General features: G+C 56.6%; 4 protein-coding genes across 4 annotated transcripts in view; all 4 read right to left on the reverse strand.

Annotated features, from left to right (window-relative positions):
• The window catches only part of ACA1_291780 (ATPase, AAA domain containing protein), a gene marked incomplete at both ends in the record, with an annotated part of 3182 nt that extends 2640 nt beyond the window's left edge, over positions 1–542 (reverse strand). The window contains one exon of the mRNA XM_004368067.1: positions 57–542. Coding sequence (XP_004368124.1) covers positions 57–542 — 486 coding nt within the window. The remainder of the gene's footprint in view (positions 1–56) is intronic.
• Positions 543–896: 354 nt separating this feature from the next.
• Positions 897–4874, reverse strand: ACA1_291890 (lipase; the record flags this gene model as incomplete). Its single annotated transcript, XM_004368068.1, has 13 exons — positions 897–1019; positions 1068–1344; positions 1432–1517; positions 1589–1832; positions 1961–2062; positions 2138–2283; positions 2422–2567; positions 2690–3082; positions 3186–3267; positions 3377–3529; positions 3717–3839; positions 4138–4255; positions 4771–4874. The coding sequence occupies 13 exons, from the start codon at positions 4872–4874 to the stop codon at positions 897–899; spliced, it is 2097 nt and encodes a 698-aa protein (XP_004368125.1).
• A 919-nt stretch (positions 4875–5793) lies between these two features.
• ACA1_291900 (MORN repeatcontaining protein) lies at positions 5794–8311 on the reverse strand (the record flags this gene model as incomplete). Its single annotated transcript, XM_004368069.1, has 9 exons — positions 5794–6395; positions 6481–6551; positions 6730–6872; positions 6967–7088; positions 7208–7379; positions 7453–7536; positions 7629–7726; positions 7818–7937; positions 8074–8311. The coding sequence occupies 9 exons, from the start codon at positions 8309–8311 to the stop codon at positions 5794–5796; spliced, it is 1650 nt and encodes a 549-aa protein (XP_004368126.1).
• Positions 8312–8535: 224 nt separating this feature from the next.
• On the reverse strand, positions 8536–12558 carry ACA1_291910 (zinc finger, C3HC4 type (RING finger) domain containing protein; the record flags this gene model as incomplete). The annotated part of the gene is made up of 10 exons (XM_004368070.1): positions 8536–10230; positions 10326–10469; positions 10592–10993; positions 11095–11222; positions 11299–11363; positions 11470–11627; positions 11707–11842; positions 11931–12064; positions 12147–12314; positions 12409–12558. The coding sequence occupies 10 exons, from the start codon at positions 12556–12558 to the stop codon at positions 8536–8538; spliced, it is 3180 nt and encodes a 1059-aa protein (XP_004368127.1).
• Between the last annotated feature and the right edge of the window lie 2435 nt (positions 12559–14993).

Consider the following 14993-nt stretch of genomic DNA (forward strand, 5'->3'; position numbering starts at 1 on the left):
CCCATCTCGTCGCCCAGCGCAAAGGCAATGGCGTCGGCGGCGAGATTCTTGAGCACCTGCGGGTCGCGGCCGAAGGTCTGCAGCTTGATGGTCTCCTGCAGTTCGAGGCTGTTGTTCCCGCTTCCGCCGCCGTTCTCCTTGACCACGCGCTGCACGGTGATCCACCGCCCGCGGTAGCGCAGGAAGTGCTGGCCGGGAGCAGGGCCGAAGTGGAGCTGGGGCTTGGTGGCGGCCTCGGCGCCGTTCCAGCGGTCTTGGCGGTTGTCGCGCGTGGTGAGCATGCTCAGGTCGCGCCCGTTGGCGCGCTCGGTCTGGTGAGCGAGCCACTTCATGATCCACGCGAAGGCCTCGTCCTCCTTGCGCACCTCGAGCGACACGACGAACTCGCGCCAGAACCGGTCCCACAGCCACTGGGCCGTCCAGCCGACGTAGGCCGCGACCATTCCCATCAGGACGAGCATGAGGCCGCCCGAGAACACGTCGTTGTCCGCCAGCGCGCCGATTCGACCGCGAAGGTACGCGCCTGCCAGTTGTTCGGCCATCGATTGATGATGTTGATGTTGAGGAAGATGGAGGGGTAGATAGGGTTGATTGTGTGATGAAGATAAACTGATGGTTTGGCAACGTCGGTTGGTCGATTAAATACCTTCCCAGTCCCGGTACAACACGCTTATTTGTCGGGCTGGACAAGGAAGCTGTTTCTTGGCATTCTCCGGAGATAATTCTCTGGCTATCGGGCAAACAAAATTAATGGGATTTTGAGATATACGTATCCAGAGTAATATTTCTATAAATCAAAAGAAAAAAAAAGAGGTAATGTTGGTGGGTGAAACATGTTATTACAAACAAAACTCAACATAACCTGAAGGGAATGGTCCAGTCTATGTGGTGGGCTCTCACAACTGGGAAGTGCTCCATCGTCGCCGCCGGGTGAGCCCTCCTCCGCCCTCGCTCCTTCGTGTCTTCGCGAGGCTGCCGGAGGCCGCGGCGTCCACCACCGCCAGGACGGCGTCGGTCGTCTTCCGCCGCGGGATCCCGCACGATGGCCCACCTCCCCGGGAGCACACCAGCTTCGGCGTCCCATCGTCGCGGAGGTCTTGCTCGCGTGTCGATACCTCTTCATTGCTAGCGTCGTGTTCGTTTTCGTTTTCGTTCTGTGCTTTGCCGTCTTCGTTCTTTTGATTGGCGGTGGCGGCCGGCGTCGGTCGGAGGGTCTCGAACCAGCCGCGCATGGCCGAGGCCCGCCCCTCCTCCATGACCAAGGCGACCTCCACGCGCTTCTGCGCCTCCTCGGCCTCAAGCCGGTCCTCCTCCATCCGGTCCTTGATCGCGCGCGCGTAGTCACTGCACACATGCAACGCGCACGTTAGTGCGTGTCGTGTCGTGGCGTGGCGTTGTGTGTCGTGTCGTTGTGTGAGTTGGCCCACATACCATATGAGGTGATCGTTCATGAAGAAGGGCAGCACCATGCGGAACACAAGCCGAAGCCACGTATCCCGCTGCAGGTGCTTGAATATCTGCCAACAAACAACATGTTAGAATGTGTGTGCCATTGTCGTGTGTCGTGTGTCGTGTTGATGGAACGTACTCGAAGTTTGCAGAGGCCGAGGAGGTGGAGGTACATGACGTGTTGGAGCTTGTCGGGCTCGATGATGTTGCCGCCGTAGTCGATGTACTTGAGCTGTCCGGCGTGCTTGTAGGACGTCTCGTGGTTGGTCGCCACACCCGCCAGGTAGCACACCAGACTGTTGCGGATCGACTTGATGTCGGGCACGTCGATGAGCGTGCCGTCCTTCTCCTTCTTCGCCCGCTTCAGCAGCCGCCGGATGAGCCTAAGCAATTGTATTGAATCAATGATTATTAATTGATCAACCACGTAAAGCAATAATAAAACAAATAACAAATAAATACAATAATACTCAAAATAAGAAAAATAAGAAAAGGAAGGGAAAAAGGGTACCAGGAGGGGATGCCGAGAGGGAGACGAGGGATGAGATCGTTTCCGTTGACGAAGCGGAAGAAGCGTTGGCCCATCTTCTCGTTCACAAACTGTGCGTATTGCCTGTTGGTGTTGGTGGAGCGTTGAGCACTGGCGACCGGGCGAGTGGGGTCTGGGCCAAAGAGGAAAACGACGTACAGATCACCGACGCGCGGCTGGCCAAACGTGTAGACGCCGCCGATGGCGTCCTCGGAACCGGGGTAGTCGTTGACCATCTGCGCGCTGAACAGATTTGCCAGCGCGCCGCCCAGGCTGTGTCCCGCCACCCACAACTTTCGCTTCGGCTGCCCATTTCAAATAATAACAAGTAATAAATAATAAATAATAAATAATAAGTACTTTCTCCGTGCGTGTCGCGTGTTCGTGGCTGCAGAACGTGTGTGTGTGTGTGTGTGCGGTGTGTCGTGTGCGGTGGTGCGTACCGGTTGCCTCTTGGCGCGGGTGGGCGTCGAAGAGGCGAACGGGTAGGCCTGGAGCACGCCCAGTTCGTCCAAAATTTTGATCACTTGATGGTACATCGGCGCGTTGTACGACGACGTCGTCAGCTTCTCGTGATAGTCGTGTAGCCCTGGGAAGTAAACCGCACGCACACACACACACCAATCAGATCATGCCACACGAGACACCACACACGCCATGACACACGCACACTCACTCGCACGACCGCACACGACACCATTGGGGGTGTACCGGTGACGCGGAGAAGCTGGCGTCGGTGCCAGAGGACGACGAAGCGCATGAGGGACCAGAGGTTGTTGGGCAGGGTGGGCAGCGCTCGCAGCAGCTTGGCCGGTGAGCAGCGATATCCGTTATCTCGCCGCATGACCACCGGCAGCGTGAGCGACGCCCGGCGCCGGCCGCGCATGAGCGACAGCTTCAAGTTGCGCCCGCGCGAAGAGGAAGACGATGAAGAGAAAGAGAAAGACGACGACGACGATGAAGAGGACGGTGAAGAGGGCGCGTGCTTGTTGAGCTGGTGCGACCTCTGCCACTCCTGCCTGTACTGTCGCTCGGCCTCCTCTTCCTCCTCCTCATCGACGTGCCGCAGGCCCAGCGCCTCGAGGAACCCGCTATGTACATATCCTGATTTTAAGGCGACGACAGGAATGTGTGAGCATTGTCAGCATTCTTGCGAATATTTCGTTCACGAGTATATCTAAATATTAATATTTATGTAGCGACTTACCGAGGGGTCCGGCGTTGACGAGATGGGCCTGGAGGTCGGTGATGTAGTTCCTCAGGTTGAGCGGGTGCGTCCCACAAAACACCTGATGGAAGGATAATAGCAGAGAAAAGAAAGAAAAAGAAAGAAAAAGAAAGAAAACGTGAGTGTTTGACTGGCGTGGACTTGAATGTGGAATGGACGGGAGCCCGTACGAGGAGGACCATTTCATCGTTGGAGGCGATGTAGGCTTTGCTGTTCTGATACCGCACCACGCGGCACTGCGTGAAGCCCCACTTCTTCACCTCGCACTTGATGATGTCCGAGTTCTCGTAGGCCATCTTCGCCGCCAGCGCCAGGGAGTAGGCCTGTTCCCACACACCAAACCCAAAGGCCCAACGTCCGAGGCGATTCGTGTAAGCCCAACAACAGAAGAAGAACGAAAGCGAGGGCTGACGAGGAAAGCGAAAGCGAAAGCGACAGAAAGCGAAAAGCGAAAGCTAAGGAGAGGAAAGAAGAAGGAGGAGACGTAAGAAGAGAAGAGAAGAGGGAGACCTTGGCGTGAGAGTACTCGAAGTTGCTGAACTCATGGTCCTGGTTGATGATGTCCTTCTGGTCCTGCTCTTCGCGCTCCTGCTCGGCCTCGGTCGCACGTTGGCTTTCGTTGTAGGTGTGCTCCTACAACCAGCGGCGCCGCACGACAAGAACACAGGTACGAAGAATTATGTAAGCAAAGAGAATACAGAGGAGAGGAGGTAGAAGAAGAAGATGATGAAAATGATGACACTACCATGGCCTCTTGGAGATCTTCTGGTCCTGTTCTCTTGTCTCTTCGAGAAGACGACGACGAGGATGATGAAGAAGAAGGTGATGGTGATGCTGTACATGACGTGAATAGCGAAGAGGAGGAAGAGGCTGAAGAAGATGAAGAAGATGATGATAGAGAGCAGAAGCCGTCAAAGTAGGGGTCCATGACGTTGACGAGGGAGTAGGGGCGGCTGGTGTCCTTGTGGTGCCCCACGAAGTGCTTGAGAATCCATCGCAGCAGCTTCTCGAAGAAGACCAGCGCGTAGAACCACGCGATGAACGTCCACCTGTCCTCCACACCCACACCACCGAGCCCCATGTCGTGTGTCGTGTGTTGTTGTTGTTGTGATGTGATGGTCGAGTTGTGTGAGTGCGTTGTGTTGTGGTTGTGTGTTGGGCCAAGGTGAGACAAAAAAGAGCAAAGCGATTGGTGCTATGTGTGAACATAGACGGGAAGAAAGAAGAAGAAGGAGTGACAGCAGCGCCTCGACCAACCACCCTCCTTCACCCGGCTATGGGTAACAAGCAGCTATAATCGAGGATTGAGCCTTGTCGATGCCAGACACAAGCCAACGGCGCCGCTGCGCGAAAAGCAAAGGAAAGGGGACGAAGAAGAAAGAAGAGACCTCCTCCTCAACCATCACGACCACAAGCAACAACCGTTGCAGCAGCAGCAGCAAGGAGGACAGGGACCACCGAACAAGCACGAGACGAACAAATAACAGACCACATAAATAATAATAAAATAAATGAGAGAGAGAGATGTAGAGAGAGATTTGTGGAAGAGGGAGAGCGCCTGAACCTGAGGAGGTGGTTGGCGCCAGACTCGATGCCAGGAGTGTAGCGGATGGCCTTGAGGAGGGGCACGAGCACGAAGGTGGTGCAGACGAAGGCGAAGCCCAACATCTTCTTGCCGAGCGAGAAGAAGAGGAGGAAGAGCACGCACGGGAGGAAGACCAGCCACGAGAGCCAGAAGGTGAGGAGAAGGCCGAGGCTGGGTACGATGTAGGTCCAGGCGAGGGTCCACCACAACCAGTTCCAGCACCACTGCCAGAGCGAAGACGACGTCGATCGTGTAGCGCCGGCTAAAGATGAAGAAGTCGAAAATGAGGAAGAGGGCGAAAGTGCTGAGGTCGTGTAGAGGCCCCTCAACGTCGAGGGCACCACCTTCTCGATATGGGCAGGATCATCTTTCTCTCGAAATCGATCGAAACTGAGGGAAGAGGTTGAAACGGGCGATGACATCGACCTCGTTGGTTCCGTCGAGGTTCTACTTAGAATCCGGGGAGAGGAGGATATAGCGAAGATGAACCCAGTAAAAATGAAGAAATTATAAATCAATGCCGCATGCGGCGGATCGATGTGGGAGCGATGAGGAGGAAAAAAATCGCCGATCAAACAGCAGTGGCGCGAGAAGAGACGGCTACAGTTTGATGGTGCAGAGTAAAGACGTTATCTCCCGTTCGACGAGATGTCAACGCCTCAAAAGGCGCGGAAAGTTGAGGTGGCCCTTTGCGGTTGGTGGGCGCCCTCGATGAGGTCGGATGACACCATTTCGTTTGCTTTTTCTCTTTTCGATCTCCGCGGATCGAACTCACAAGGGAAAATAAATGAAACCCAAAAAGAAATGCGACGATCAATTCCACGCATTCCTGCTCTTGCTGTTGGCCCTACTTCCTTCTCTTGATCTTGCTCACAGCGCTCACCGCGGCCAGCTCGGCTGTCGCGCCTCCAGAGCTCGACATTGCGTTGGGCTGGTTGGTGCTGGGTGGACCGTGTGGTGTGGCCGGGGCTGAGGCAGGCGACGATGACGATTCCGGGGCGACTACGGCAGCCGCGCGCAGCTGCTGGAGGATCGATGTGGCGCGGGGCTGTGTGCCTTGTCGCCCTTGCGCCTGAACACGCTGCTCCCGCGCTTCCGCTTCTGCTTGGCCGGCTGCGACTTGCCCCCGCCGCCGCCGCTGCCCCCGCCGCCCACGATGCCGCTCCCGATCCACACGCCGATCGTGCTGCCGATCACGTTGGGTCCCTCGCCGTACCCACCGCCGTCCTCGCTCAGCTTGTTGACCAGCGAGACCACGGCGTCGGCGGTGAGGCTGTTGTCCCAGGCGTCGTCCAGGGCATCGCTGAGCACGGTGTCGCTCACCAGGCTGTTGCTGGGCGACGACGATGACGACGACCGCTTGGCGACAGGCCAGGCCTCGTCGCCCGAGCTCGACCCGACCGAGGTGGTGGACGACGTGCGCCCACCGACCGAGTGCTCATCCTCGTCGCCGCCGCTTCCGGGAGCCGCGCCGGCGTTGTCGCCACCGACGGCGATGGGCGTCCTGCTCACCCGGGAGCCCATCTTCCACATCTCGAGGTACTTCTGGCCGTTGTAGTCAGTGAACGTTCCCTGGCCGTTCTTCTGGTCGTTCAGGAATGGCCCTGGCGTGTGTCATGCAATATGTCAGTCAACGATTGGTACATTAGAGTAATAAAACAAAAAATAAATGCTAGTGTGTAGGTTCACCTTCATAGCAGCTGCCATTGGGGTAGGTATAGACGCCGTGCCCACAGAAGCGACCATTAGCAAATTTGCCACTGTACTTCCGCTCGTCTGCGAGGAAGGAAGGATGATGATGAGCAATGATGACCTCTTGAATCACATATGTAAATATTACATATATATATATATATAAATCTTCTGTAGTGGTTGTGTGAGGGAGCGATGCCTTTGTATATGTAGGTGCCCTGTCCGTGCATCTTGTCGTTTCGGTACTGGCCCTTGTAGATGTCGCCCCCGGAGAACGTGTACTCGCCGTAGCCGTGAAACATGTCGTTGGCGAAGTAGCCCTCGTAGCACTCTCCGTCGGCATAGCTGTACCGCCCCTTGCCCTTGAAGTTGTCGTTGTAGAAATCGCCCTGACACAGTCACGTTCACCCTATATGTGAGTTTCTTATCATTCATTCCATGGTAACTGGCCAGCCCGAGCTGTGAGCGCGTATAAATAAATACCTGGTAGACGCTCCCGTCGGCGAATGTGTAGACGCCGTAGCCGTGCTTCTTGCCTTCGGCGAAGTCCCCCTCGTACTTGGTGCCGTCCGCCGACATGTACCTCCCCTTGCCGTGTCGCTTGCCTACGAATATAAATGAAACAGATAGATAGTAATGATGTGTGGTATGAGTGTGAGTGTGAGTGTGTGTGTGTGTGTGTGTGTGGAAAATAAAGAAGCAACGTTAATGATCGGGGTTGCACCTTTGGCGAAGAACCCTTCGTAGTGGCTGCCGTCGGCCAGGGTGTAGGTGCCCCGCCCGTGCTTGCGTCCCTTCTTGAAGGAGCCCACGTACCGCCGGCCGTTGGAGCACCTGATCTCGCCCTGCCCGTGTCGCCTGCCGGCCTTGAACTCGCCCCGGTACACGTCACCCTCCTAGTTGAGGAATTTGTCACAAACGAATAAAAAGCTGTCTCTCTGAATCCCAGGACTTGGCCCGGTGTGTTACCTTGGAAGTGAAGGTGTTGAATGTAATCAAGTTCCAATTGGAGCTGACCTCCCGGTTACGCGGCGTGCTTGTCGGTTCGTCGCCCTGTGGTAATTTATTAATAACTGTGATTCTTTATTATTGTGTGTTGTTTTATCAAGCAATTATTATTCGTCAGGTGTGGGCATGGGCCGTACCTGATCTGGCTTGTCCTTCAGCTGCTGGAGATGCTGCTTCATGATCTCCAGAGAGGGCTTTTCCTTGGTCATGTCCCGCGTGCCCTCGTACACGTTGCCTGAAGGCGCACAGCACAACCAAACACCCATGCGTGAGTGCCTTTCCTGCGCGTGGGAAGAGAAAGCGTGCTGCGTAGTTTGAGGTGCCACCTTGGGAGGTCACCAGACGCACGGACGGGTTGCGGTTGTTGGCGTAGCGCAGCTCCACCACCCGGCCATCGGGAAACACTATCTTCGCCGCTCCCTCTGGCTTGCCGTCCCTGAACTCACCTGGGAGTGCAGGACACAGCTTTAGCAAAGACAACAATATAAAAGAAATATATATATTGATATAGAAATATTATCTTTCAATTATTTTAAGATATGCCAAGTTGACTTTCTTAACGTGGGGAGGGTAAGGAAATACCGTGAAAGGTGGTGCCGTCGGGGAGGGTGAAGATGGACGGGCCGGACGGGACGCCTCGGTGGAGGCTGCCCTTCCACCTGCCCCCCTTCTGTGGCAGGTCGAAGACCCCGGGTCCCTCGATCTGGTTGTTCTTGAAGCTGCCCTCGAACCGTAGCCCTGTGTCGCACAGCAGCACCCCCGAGCCCTCCCTTCGCCCCGCCTTCACCTGCCCCACATACGAACAGTCGCTCGCCTCCATCTTCCTCTGACCAGAAAAAGAGCAGTTACTGCGCATTTCGTTCGGTATTTGAATTTTGATTTTCCTTCTTCGCGGTTACCTAGGGAATCAACTTAGCCAAACTTGTTTGTGTTTCGAAAACGACTTGCGAAAAATTCAAACGTAAAGTCAAACATGTTTGCGGTGCGAGGAGTATGTACAGGGTTGTGTGCGTGGGGGGTTGGGTGTTGTGGGCGTCGGCCGGTCTACTCGGCGCCCGCCGCCGCAGTTCGCCTCCTTCGCAGCCGCTGGCTCTCTTCTTGCTCCTCTTCCTCTACCTCGTCCCCTCGATCGGCTTCTCGTTCTCGTTCGTCTTCTTCGCCTCGTCGTTGCTGCGGTGGCAGAGGCTGCTGGGGCTGAGGCGGCGCTGGCGCGCCGGCGTCGTCGGGCGCGGTCGGCGGTTCGGCGACGTCGTGGACCACGAAGTGGCCGGTGCCCGTGTTGAGCCAGATGCGATAGATGCGCACCAGCCGGCGCGCGGTGAGTCCCAGCCCGATGAGGCCGTACTCGACGACCGAGACGAACAGCAGCAGCGACACCACCTTGAGCGAGTGCAACGTGTAGGGGTCGACCGCCACCGCACCGCTCCGCTCCATCAGCAGCGCGTCGACCAAGTCCGCCGGAATCTCCGATGCGTACTCGTCGCTCGCGGCGTCAGCGGTGGTGCCGTTGGTGCTGTTGATCACATCAGCACCGGCGGCAGCGGCGGCGTCGTGTGAGAGGCGCAGCGAGGGGTCGAAGAAGGTGGCCGGCCGCAGCACGATCCACACGAACAGCAGAACGAAGTAGAGCACGGCGTGGCCGATCAGTAGGAGCCCGTAGTTGCGCCCCGCGTTGTTGCCGTTGCGGTTCTCTCCGTCGTCGTCGTTGTTCGCGTTCGGCCGGTTCTGGACGTTGTTGTCGACGTTGAGATTGTGAAGAATGTTGAGATTGTTGAAATTGTGGTTGGGCGCGCCGGTGAGGTAGTTGAAGTGGATGAAGAAGAGGATGGAGATCATGCCGACGCAGTCCATGACGTAGCGGAGCCACACCTTCCTGACCTCGTCCTGGTCGATGACCACGAGCGAGAAGTAGACCGAGTTGAACAGGACGAGGTAGGCCAGCGTGGCGTAGACCATCCGCACCTTCTCCGGCGCGGTGAAGGGCGACAGGTGCGTGCGGAGGTACTGCGCGAACAGGCCCGCCTGCGACTCCGTGCGCCGCTCGCGGAGGTACTGCGTGACTAGTTCGTCGATGCTCCGCACCCCCGACACGAACTCGCGCGCGCCCGCCTGCAGCCGATTTCCGATTTCATCTTCGTCGGCCGCAGCCGCAGCCGCTGCCGCCGTAGCTTCCGGCGCATCGAGCGGTGCTCCCTGAGCGGTCGCATGAGGCGACGGAGCTGAAGTCGCGGCCGCGGCCGTCGCTTGGCCGACTTCATCATCGGCCTCCGCGTCGGTGTCGACCTTCTCCTTGCCCTTCTCCGCTGCTTCTCTCGTGAACATGTCGACGTCCACGTCAGCCTCGCCGCCGGCGATTTCCTCGATTTCCTCCTCGTTTCCCAGCTCGCCGGGCTGTTCTTCTTTTACTTCATCGGCGCCGTAGAGCTCTTCTTCTTCTTCGCTGTCCTCAAGATGGCCGAGGTTGGACTGCACGCGGCGCAAGGCCGTCTCGGCCTCTCGCGTGACGAGATCGACGTGGTCGGTCGGGGCGAGGCGCGGTTCCCGGTCGAGCTGCTGCCTCCGTCGCAGGTGCGCGTGCACGTCGCCGTAGGTCGGCTCGTCGCCTCCGTCGGTGGAGGCAGGCGCCGGCGCCGGCTGTGCGGCAGCGAGAGGGTCCGCGTGGCGGGCGGGCAGGTTGTTTCGGACCGAATCGACCAGAGTGCGATGCTGCTGCTCCATGCCATTCAACTTGAACAACAGCTGTGACAACACTTTCCATCAGACACCATAGGAATCCACACCGCACACGCGCACACATTACCGCACGCACACACAAGCAAGAGGGGGGTGGGTACCTCGTCACGTAGCAGCATGAGCTGTTGCTGCCGGCGGACGTTCTGCCAATCCTTGAAGTGATCCCAGACTGCGCGAACGTGAACCCAGATGGCGACGCCGAAGATGCCCAGCGTTTGGAACAGGAAGAACGACACGTAGTACACCTGATTGTGTGCGTACGTGCGTGCGTGTGTGTGGTGTTGGGGGGGAGGGGGAGCGACAGATGATCATCAGCACTGAGTGACAACAACGAAGGAAGGAGCTCGGCGAAGCGAGGAGAGGGCACCTGGTTCCAGTACTCGTAGTGGTCGTCCCGAGCAGACTTGTCGTAGAGGAAGCGAACGAAGTTTCCGGCCATCTTGCGCGACATCAACGTCGGGTGGAAGGAGAACGGGAAGCCCGGGCCGTGCTCCGACGTCGCGTGGGCGAGCTCATCGACCACGTCGTCGCCATTCTGTTGTCGCGTCGCTGCCAACTCATCTGCGATCTCCGCTTCTTCTGGAAGCGCGACTTGGGTCTCGCCTGCGAGCTGATCCATCGGCGCCGCGCTGTTCGCGGCCGATGATGCCTCGACGTCAGCATCGGCCAGCAGTGCGAGGTAGTGCGTGATGCCGATGCCGGCCAGCACCGTGCCCACGAACCCGTAGCCCATGACCAAAGCCAGTCGGCACAGGCCCGTGTCGACGTTCTGTACATTCCAAAAGCGAGAGGTCAACTGACAGCGCCCATAATCGCCGGCCTGGTGGGTGGGTGGTGGGTGGTGGGTGGTAAAGTAAACGGAAACGGCACCCGAGAGAATCGGGAGCGGAGCAACCAGTTGACAGCGGCGACGAAGGCGACGTAGACCAGAAACACTGCGCACTTGCCCGTGGGTCCGCACACGTAGAACCAACAGAATATACAGAGTTGCACCGAGCCTAGTAGTGCCAGGAACAGTCTCATCAGTACGCGAACACGTGTGTCGTGTCGTTGGTCGTGTAGTTGGTCGTGTACCGATGATTGTCGCTCTGGTCGAATCGGGTGCGGTCATCCACACGTTGGCAAGGCTGCCGCCATGCCTGATAAATCCCCCCATACCCACATGTTAGTGAGTGTCGAGCTCCATAATAATACCAAATAAATAAATAATAATAGGTAACAATAATAATAGGAGTGCTGGTGTACCGGCGGAGGTGGCGCAGAAAATTGTAGAGTCGCACGGAGGAGACGCACAGGAGGAGGCCGATGTTGAGAACGATGGAGGTCGACGATATGCCCTCCAGCAGCACCCCCATCGAACTCTTCCACGTCATCTGCTGCAGGAACGCCTTGTACTCCAAATCCTGCCGGCACACCACCACCGTCCACATTAGAAGAAGACTAAGAAGACGACGAAGCAAGAAGAAGAGCGGGGGAGAGTACCTCCTCTAGGGAGAGACCAGGATAGCTGAGCCACTTGTAGTAGAGACTGGCGTAGCCCATGAACTGCGAGAAGATGACAATTGCAAACACGAACGTGGGTACGATGTAGTAGACCAGCACCTGCCTGTCCACCTCCCTGCTCACATCATCATGGATCATACCACGTCGTTGTTGGCCGTCAGTGAAGAAGGTGGACCGGAGCAAGCCTGGCAAGGTGGTGGTACCTGAAGGCGATGAGATAGAAGATGGCGGCGCTGGCGCCAACACCCACGGCCACCATGACGCAGAACGCGGCCAGCTTCGTGTGGTGCTCGGCGGCAAAGAGGAACAGGCAGTACAGCCCAATGTACAACAGAGACTGCAGTGCATTGACACATGGTAATGAGCTGTGGTGTGTGTGTGTCGTGTGTGTCTGGGCGGCCAACGACGAGAAGACGTACAAGATAGATGGCGTGGACGAGCGGTGGTGACTGCGAGGAGAAGAGGAAGCCGGCGAGGCCCTTGTGTGGTTGCGTAAAGGAGATGCGGAACTGCTGTCCACACACCTCGCACGCGGGCTTCTTGTCGCTACGGCGGATGTAGGTCTTTATCCACATCTCTTGACATTTCTGCACAAAGCGAAGATAAAGAGAATTAATCAAAAAAGATAAGAGGAGGATACATCAGATTGAAATTGATGATGCTTAACACGTGAATGGGTACCTCGTGCACGTAGAGGAGAGAACCCTTGCAGGCGCAGGGACGAATAAGCTTGCCGAGGGCTTCGCCAGCCTCCTCCCCACCCACTTCTTCCTCTTCTGGACCGCGGCAGATGCGGCAACATCGTTCAACCTCTCCATCTTCGTCCTCCATCTTGGAGGGCACTTCCTGATGTCGTGGGGGTGCGTGCACCTGATCTGTTCTAATTGTGAGCTGCTATCTCAGGCGCGTGATTAATAGAAATTATATTAGGAATCAAAGAACGGCACCTGCATGCACTGCGTCGTCCATTGTTTGCAGACGGTTGGTAAGAGGTGGTGCAGCCTTGCCTCTTGCCTCGCCTCCTGAACCAGAAATCTTGGATCCCTTTTATTTCTCGTTTCTTTTCTTTTCTTTGACTTTTCTTTTTTACCGATCTCTAGCTGCATTTTCCGGTTTTGTGCATTTTTATATTTTTCTTTTCCTTTCTTTCTCTGCCACGCGGTAAGGAAAAGAATTTGAGGCTCGGGAACGCAAGGCATGTGTTACGACAAAAGAATTCGAGGCTCGGGAACGCAAGGCACGTGATACTAAAGAAGAATTTGAGACTCGGGAATGCAAGGTACGTGACATCATAGAAGAATTTGAGGCTCGGGAACGCAAGGCATGTTATGCTGCAGAAGAATTTTAAGCTCGGGAACGCAATGTTACGACAAAAGAATTCGAGGCTTGGGAACGCATGGCACGTGAACCAAAGAAGAATTTGAAGCTCGGGAACGCAAGGACTGCTGAATTCAGCAAAAAAGAATTCTACGTATGCTTTGTTTCCGCGAAAAATTCAGCAAAAATCGGAATAGCCTTGGGGAAAACAGTAGGGAAACCATACTTATTTTTTCTCTTGTTTTCCTTTTGTCTTTACCTAGAACAAAAGAAAAACACGATGCTGCTGACAGGAAAATCGAAATTAGGCGCGAGGTGAAACCGTTGGTCGCCATCAGCGGGGGAGCCCCCCTCCCCCCCTCCCCAAACAACTTCTTCTTTTCTTTTCTACACCAAGTCCGCCTCATGCGCGGGGAAGCTCACGCGACGCGACGCAGACTCCACCGTGCTGGCCCACGTGCTGACGACCCTCAACGCGAGGCACGACTACGGGCTCGACCTCTTCCTGCTGTCCGTCGACGAGGGCGTCACCGGCTACCGAGACGACTCGCTCGAGGTGAGACTCGCCTCCCCTCCTCACCACCACCACCACCGCCCTTGCTCCTCTCGCTCTCGCTCTCGCTCTCGACGTTGCCTCCCTCTCCGACCACCACCGACCACCACCGCCAGACGGTGAAGAGGAACAAGGAGCAGTACCAGCTGCCACTCAAGGTGATCCTCCTCCTCCTCCTCCTCGTCGTCGTCGTCCCGAGCATAGGTTCGCGGCAGGAAACTAGAACTGCAATCGTTTGTGGGCTTGGGCGCAAGTGGCCGCAGCTATGGTGAAGCTGACACCAGCATCATCCCCGTGTGCGGCGCGCTCGTGTGCAGATCCTCTCCTATCGGGATCTCTATGGGTGGTCGAGATGGACGATATCGTGCGCGTGATCGGCCTCCGTAACAACTGTACGTGTGTGTGTGTGTGTTGTGTGTGTGTGTGTGTGTCGCCCCGCCGGGCTGCGCACCCGTGATCGATTACAATCAATCAATTGACGCGCCTGGTGACCGTATCGGCCGTGGCTGACGCTGCCGCCGCGATTCCCAAACTACGCGGCCTGCTCAGTGAGCCCGATGTCTCTCGTTTTGATGAGAATTGCTTTTCCTTTTTTCTGCCGCCTCTGCTGCTGCGCACTCTCACTCCCGTTCTCTCTCTCTCCAGTTCTCCGGGGTGACTCGTCCCGGCTGCGGCGATGCGTGGACATCATGACGGGCAGCAAGGGCACGCCGCCCCGGTGTAAGCCTTTCGAGTGTACGAGAAGGAGATCGTCATGTACGATCGACCCAGCACCAGCACCAGCACCTTAATGTCATTCGATTCTCCGACACTCAAGGCGCGGCGCCGTTGTTACGCCTCCTAACGCCTGGGGAGTCACTGTGTGGGTGTGGTGTGTGCACGAAACGAAACGTAAACCGAAATAAAAGCGATACGCTGAAAGTTCGGAGTGGGACAAGTTAAAAATCGGGCTGGTCATTAAAGTTCGGAATAAAAAAAGGCGCCAAAAACGCGGAAAGGGAGGGGGGTCAGCAGTAACATCCTGGAAAAGGGTTAAAAAAAGGACGAGCCTTCCTTTTTGTATTTCAACGCCTCACCCATCGGTTTCCGTACAGAAAAAAATAAGATGGAGGTGCCCGAGGAGATCCAGCAATGGTGGGGGGAGGAGTGGAGGTTCTTGTGTCGCATCCCAGCGACGGCGCTGGCGGCGTGGTGGTGTGGCGAACACCCTGACGCACCGGACTTCTGCAAGGCGGCGTGGCGGACGCAGTCGATGAGGGTCAACAAGTCGATGGTGAAACTAAGCGCCCACGCAAGAGGAGGGGAGAGGTCGAACCCGCGCATCGTCGGCACTATGGAGTGGGAGGCAGTCGACGAAATCGGCGAGAATCCAAACTTCGTGCTGAGCGAGATGGCC

The sequence above is a fragment of the Acanthamoeba castellanii genome, assembly GCF_000313135.1.
Source record: "Acanthamoeba castellanii str. Neff unplaced genomic scaffold scf7180000084777, whole genome shotgun sequence".
NCBI lineage: Eukaryota > Discosea > Longamoebia > Acanthamoebidae > Acanthamoeba > Acanthamoeba castellanii.